Consider the following 7,161-nt stretch of genomic DNA (forward strand, 5'->3'; position numbering starts at 1 on the left):
ATGCTCTTCCATACCTGAGAGTTTGCACACTGATTTGGCAAAGGTGCTAAAAATATTTTTCCATTTAGATTTCTATTTTGTTGTTTTTCATCAGTCTTGTTGTGACTTATGATTGTAGGCAAGGTGGTTGGTTCTTTCTGACTACAACAGGCTGAAATAAATATGTCTGGAGATAAATATTCCTTATAAGAAAGAGTCTTTGAAGTTTTTGCCTCTTGCAAATGGCCTCATTTAAAAGACATGAGATTTCAAAAATGGACTATTTTTCATATTTGCAATCAGTGGAATATTGTTTGGCTGTTAGATTTTAGCAACATTTAGGTGCCAGACAGCAAAGCTGATGAGAGGTGTGGTAGAGCAGCCAAGTGAAGGCAGAGCATGGTGGCTCTTTGTGCTGTGGCTCTGGTGAACACCACAAGCAGAGCTTTCCTCTTGCTGTGCCACCCAGGCAGAAGGCAACAGCAAGGCTGAGGCTCTGTGAGAAGCTAACACAGTCCTGGATCCTAGACACACCCTGAAACCACAGTGTACCAGGCACTGCTGCTCGTACACACTTGACTAAACATAAAGGATAAAACCAGAAGTTTCCTGCTCCTTTTTCTTTTTTGGTACCCTTTGGAAACTCTGAGTCTGATCCAGACATAGGGAAAACTTCAATTTTTACAGCTAATTCTGATTTTTGACCAAAGCAGCTAATATGTTTTATGGAAAAACTTAAAGTGAAGTATGTTCCAAGGCTATTTATTACAGACACAGTTTAAATATTTTTTTACAGCTTTCTTGTTGAATTAGAAAAAATCATAGACCTGTTTGTTTACTCCCCTTTCCCAAATTAATGTCACAATTTAATAAACATGATTTTGGAAGATTTACTGCTTTAATGAATAATAACAACAATAACAAGAAAGAAATCCTGTCCTTTCTCTGTGGCCTTCCTCCTCACTCCTGCAGCTCTGTTAGTAGGCAAGCATTCCTTACACATCATTTTGTCCAGATAACCTAATGTTCTTTTTTGTATTCTCTATCAGTGACCTAGAGCACTAGGGCAGGTCCAACTGTGTCTCAGTTTAAGGAAAACTGCCTTTCATACAACCTGAAGTTCTGGTTTTTGTTTTGGGGGGGAAAATAAGAATGATACAAAAGCTTCAAAGATTTCCAGTGACTGAACTGGCAAAATTTTCTCTGAGAAAATTTTGAAGTTGCACATGAAAATTACTAAGGATAATTTTCTAATAAGAAAGCAAAGAAACCAGAATCAAAAATCTGGAAACATAAAAATACAAGGCAAAAAGAAGGCTCGTGCACTTAAGAATGAAACATGTACAATCTTTCTCTTGCATGAAGTACCACCTAATGTTAAATGCTTCTTTCTTATATTTCCCCAGAAAGATGACATTTCCCATTAATATTACAAAAGCAACACAATGCTGCAAATGTAGTATTATCAAATTCTTCTAAGAGCAGACTTCTGCGCTTCCCTTTTAGATATTTTATCAGGTTAAGAAGTATCTGAATGCATCTCTGTTGCAATACTATTGAAGGAGCTATTTTAAAGGTATTTTGCTGTGGTGGAATACAAACCACTAAAACTAATTGTTATCATCAACGTCACTAGATATGATGCCATCTCCAAGGTGGAAATACCTTTCATTTACAAAGTATGTGTGACGAAAATTTATCCCAACAATGCATCAAGTTGCCCTTATGAATGGTTGAAGTAATTTAAGTTTTCCATTGTGACATCTCTAACAGCATTCTCAAATTGTGGGGGATGTTCTTGTGTAGGAATTCTGTGTGTTGCCTCTGCAATTTTTTCCATATATAAAATAAGTGGTATTTAATTTTCTGATTCTTACTTTAGTTATTGCAGTGGCTTCTGACTTTCGTGTAGAAGTATGTTCCTTGCTTAGAAAGCAGATTGTAAAAATGCAAATGGAAGGAAATAATTAATTAGAAAGTCATTGTTAAACCTTTGCAAAACAGGAAATCAGCTGCCATGAAATGGTATATTAAAGAATTAAGTATATTAAATAAACACCACCAGTTTACCAAGTGGCAAACAGATGTGTGTAGGGCAAGCAGAATCCTATGCAACATGGCTTAAATATTGAAGAGGAACAATTTCCTTCTAATTTCCATTCCTTCGTGGTCCCACAGTGTGGTCTCTCATCTCCTGCTCTTGCAGACATGGTTAGAATCATAGGTCTTCTCTTAGTTTGTGTGGGGACTTTTAGATTTTTTCAGTTTAGCAGTCAAGACACTCATATTGCTTCAGCTTCCAGGGACATCCAAGCTATAGATAATGAAGGGCTTTAGACAACAAAGTAGATACCAGGTCTAGCCTGATTTCCTACTTTTAATTTATTTGCTGTCACACTCTAAGTAGCTTTTTATCTTTTCAGGACTATCACACTCTCTGGCTTCTTTTCCTGTTCTGTAGGAATATCTAATTCCTTATCTCCTGGCATATCATCCCAGGCAGGCAGGCAACACGATGGACTCTTGAGGCCAGTTCTACTCAGTCCATTCAGCTGCAGAAAAGAAAGCATCTTGAAGCCCAATATCCAATTGGACCTTAAATCCAATATCCATCCAAAATGGATATTGAAACTATTAACATTTAATTTGTTAACTACTTTTCTGAGAAAGAAGATATGGAGGAAGCAACAGAGCAACTGCTGGAATGCCCCTTCCACCACCACAGTGCACTTGATCCATGAGCACTGCAGAAGTGTGGAGTTTATGAAAGCATTGAGCAATGCCTCATGACTCTCTAAGTCACTGCTACTTCAGGCACTGCTGCCAGCTGAGATTAGTTAATGAAGTGGAAGATCACTTGACCATTTATTTGGCTTCAGCAACAGTTCTGTGCAATGGTAGAAGGCAATTAGAGCTGAATTAATTCTTTTTTAAATTACAGTGATTCTTTATTAGCAGGCTGTAGCATCCTGAAGAATCTGAAGTATTGAGCAGAGGTATTGTATTGACTGCAGAAAGAGACTAGAAAAATCCATTATGTAATCAATGTAGAATTTTGATCTGTTAATAACTGGGCTCTTTGGATTGATTCAGAGCTTTCTTCCTCATTAAATTATATGAAATATTGAAAATCATCGGGCAATATAGAAAGTAGTGACATTTCTGTAGGTGTAAAAGTAAAGAGATGAAAATTCTTTTTCTAGTCACCATGAAAAATTGTATAATCATGAAGCCTCCTTTTCCCAGGATAGGGATGAAAGACAGGGACAGTCTATACATTGTTTAGGCAGCTTTCCCTATTTTTTGTTTCTCAGGGTAAAGAAAAGGTCAAAGACAAAGGTAAGTGACAGAGAAACAGGGAATTTCCTGACATCCAGTACCAAATCTATCCCTCCACAATTGTCCCATAACCGGTGGGAACTGTGAACTAAACATCTTTCCAGAGAGAGGCTGAGAAAATACAAGTTACTAATAAAAAAGACTCCAAATATTGCAGGATTTGGAAGTATGTTTTTCATTTTAGTATATGAAACTTGCCTTGAATTAGCTTTGAGTATTCTTAGAGTGTCTTCTATAAAAGCTATCCTAAAATAATAGAGGGTGATCAGGCCTTCAGAAAGATGGAGGTTTTTATGGAAATGTTTTCAAATTTAATGGGGCAATGCCAATTCAGGTGATAAAGCAGAACAGGCTATCAGAATTTCTGGGCAAGTCCAGTTGTTTCTTTGATTTCCTACAAGTTGCATTTCAGTGTCTCTGGACTTTTATTACATGCTTAGGTACATAAATGAAGAACTTGAGCATCTATGAAAACTGTAATAATGACTCACAGGGAACAAATAATGAATTTGGGTGGAAACATTAAACTCTGAAGAGGAACTAAGTAATGTAGAAAAATGAATTAATGAGAAATCAAAGTTGCATATCATTGCCTCTAAGGTTTATTCAAAGGTTTAGATTACAAATTGACCCAGAATAATTCAGATGTTTCTCTCTCAAAATGCTTATAATTTGAACATGATCAATGTTCTTCATAAGATACACAATACTACAACTTCCTTAATATGAAAAATGGGCTCTGAAGAGCTATGCTGTACCAATGGGCATAAAAAAGGTACAAGAATCTGACATCATAGATTATCTCACTATTGGTGCAGCAACACAGGCCTTTCTTCATCAGTTTTGCAGAGAATAAGGAGTGAGAAAACTATGAGAAAAAATTAACATAAACTATTGCAGTCTCATTTGCAGCTTCTGTAGTAACAGCATTTCTCCTGTAAAAATATTTTTGTCATGGAGGAATTACAAAAAAGATAAAAGCCTCAAAGAAAGGACAGGATTCTCAGGAGTTGTTGATGAGTCTGAGATACTTTTTAAGTGGCACACTATATTTCAAAATATGAAGATAATTTTCTATTAAAAAACATGAACACCATTCAAATGCATCTTCTGAACTTTAATAAGAAGGTTTTGGCTTACAGTTTTAGAATTGTATTACTGGATCTATCACACTTCTTTTCTGTATGAAAAAGAAACTACCCCTCCCCAAACACCACCACCATCAACCAACCCCAAACCGCAAATTTTTTCCTGGTATTTTCATGGAAAAGAGTGAGTTACTGATTTCTAGGACTTATAAGAAGATCTAACAGATCACTGTGAGACTTAGAAAGTATAAGCTTTACAAATTCCTTCTTGAGACAAGCAGATTAGCCTGAAAAGAATATGGAGCCAAAAGTGCCCTTGGCTGAGGTTGCAGCAATACAGAATAAGGTTCTGCAGGGTGGCTGTGCAGAATAGCTGAAATACAGCTTAGAAAATAGGGTATTATTTACTTTGCATTATTCTTAACCTACTCATGTCCTGCCTGTGTGGTTGGTGAACTTACAACTGCAGATGTAGGTGGTGAGGTAGACACACCTCAGTTAAAAAAACTGAAAACAAGAAAGGCATCCTTAAAAGTGAGCCCTCACAATGAGATCTTTGCCTGCAAATATTTCATCCTGAAACCTTTAACAGTTAAATGATGGATAGTCCACCATATATTAATATCACTAGCATGTGACACTACAAGTGGGAGTCTCATTTCACAAATAATTTTTAAATACATTTTTCTCACCTCATGAGCCCTTCTCTTAAGCTCTTAAGCTCTGCAGCACCAGCAATGAAATTATGCATTAAGATGTTCAGGCTCTCAATATATTCCCAAACATAATGTAATGTCAATTTGCATTGACTCCTGTAATCACACTTAAAAATGATAATAGATCTAGAGCTAAATAGTAACATTCATGCAGAGCAAGGGAATCCCAATAGTCAACATATTTGCCTGCAATTGAGAAAATGATTGATATTTGCAGAAAGTAATTTAGACTTTGCTGTCTCATTAATAAGAGGAAAATAATATTTAATTACTCATCACCTAGAGAGTTTTAAACAATATAAATCAATAAACCTTGCTTTCCAAAGAGCCAAACTTCAGATAGCTTTTCCCTTCTCTCAGAGGAAAGTTTTTCTGTAATATCTAGTGGTGCATGAAAGAATTTATTGAATGCATACATGCTTTGGAAACACAGGGATTTCAGTAGTGTGTACTTTAATAACTACTTGTATCTGGGAGCATGTAAGTATGAGTTTAGTTAAGTACAATTGAATTATGATGGCAAACGTGGTCAATAGATGACTGTTAAATGTTTTCTGTAATTCCTTAAGGTTTTATGAATCAGGCTTTGTAGATTCACTATTTGGCTATGTAGTTTATTTGTTTTTGAATTAAGACAATTATGAACATTTTATGTTAGCATTTTCTGAAAATTTACATGAGGATTTGTCACAGACATTTCTTTTATGAGGCCAGTTTAGATGTTTAGAGTTGGTGACCAATCCAGAACTGAGATCTCTCGGACACAGTCTGAGAGAGCTAGTTTGTTATTCTTTCTTTACTTTCTATTGTTAGGTAGCTAGCAGCTTCTAGAAACTCCTCTTTCTTTTTCTTTTTTAGTATAGTTATAATAGATGTATATATCATAACGTAATAAATCAAGCCTTCTGATCATAGAGCCCATCTCGTCTCTTCCTTCACCCTGAAAACCTTGTGACCACCGTCACAAGGATTGATGTTTATCAATCAAGTACCAGCACCTATTTTGTGTAACTAATCCCCAAACTACTGCTGTTGGGGAATTTTTTTTCTTTAGGACCTTTATGTTGCAATTTCATTCCAAGACAGTTGAAGAACATGGGTTTGACTTCTCTCCAAATACAAGGAGAGATTTCATTCATAACTTTCCAGGTATCCTCCTGTCTTCATTTTCCCACGATTTACAACAGAATTGTGTTCCACACTAACAGGATACCTCATTGAAACTTCAGTCTGAAAACAGTACAGTCTGTGCAAAGTTGTTGCTTGGTCATTCAACATAATACCTAATTTATTTTAGATTTTAGTGATTTTTTTAAAATTTCTCAAAAAATTGCCAAACATAAAGGCTTAAAAGATAGTTGTAAAGAATTAAATGGCATGCTGGCCAATGTAAAATAGCATAAAAGAAGTTAATTTTTTGCCAAGAAATAATAGGATTTAAAATTATTTTTTTTACTAAAAACGTTAAATTAGATAGCGCTTGAGATCTTCGGAATATTTTTTGTTTCAATCCTTTTTCTTCTGACCAAAGGCTTCTTCCATGCTCTCAGGGAACTTGACATAAGACTCGAAGAATAGCACTGCTTTTCTAGGAAGGAAACTGAGGAGACAAACATTGAATTAACCTGGTTTTTTTTTATAAAGATACTCTGTAAGTAAAGAAATGACAAATACATTATATGTGGTCAATACTTCTAATGTCTGGTAGTAGCACATTTGGCACTTCAATGTTATGAACTGGGAAAATGAATGACAGACCAAGACACTTTGTGAAAGCCCAGCCTGCAGTGGTGGCAGGGACCGGAAGCAGACAGTGCTAGACCAGGCATTGCTCCCAGTGTATCATCTCAGGAAAAATTTTGAAGTTTCTACACCCAACTGCAGCTTAAAACATTTCTTGGAGACAGAAGAGGCCAGAGGAATGTTATTCTCCTAGATTATTAAAAAATCAAACCCACTGTTTCCTTAAAATTGGGTACATATAACTGGATTGATTGCAGGAATATTAACTAAAGGACTGCTTGACTAAATGTTCCTGC

General features: G+C 35.8%; 1 protein-coding gene across 1 annotated transcript in view; it reads right to left on the reverse strand.

The window, feature by feature from the left end:
* Nucleotides 1-6,070: 6,070 nt before the first annotated feature.
* The window catches only part of LOC102033420 (epidermal retinol dehydrogenase 2-like), a 9,670-nt gene continuing 8,579 nt past the window's right edge, over nt 6,071-7,161 (reverse strand). Inside the window, exon 6 of the mRNA XM_005418326.2 lies at nt 6,071-6,722. Within this exon, the coding sequence (XP_005418383.1) occupies nt 6,629-6,722 (94 nt within the window). The 3' untranslated portion in view covers nt 6,071-6,628. The remainder of the gene's footprint in view (nt 6,723-7,161) is intronic.

This window comes from Geospiza fortis, unplaced genomic scaffold (assembly GCF_000277835.1).
Source record: "Geospiza fortis unplaced genomic scaffold, GeoFor_1.0 scaffold53, whole genome shotgun sequence".
Classification (NCBI taxonomy): Eukaryota; Metazoa; Chordata; class Aves; order Passeriformes; family Thraupidae; genus Geospiza; species Geospiza fortis.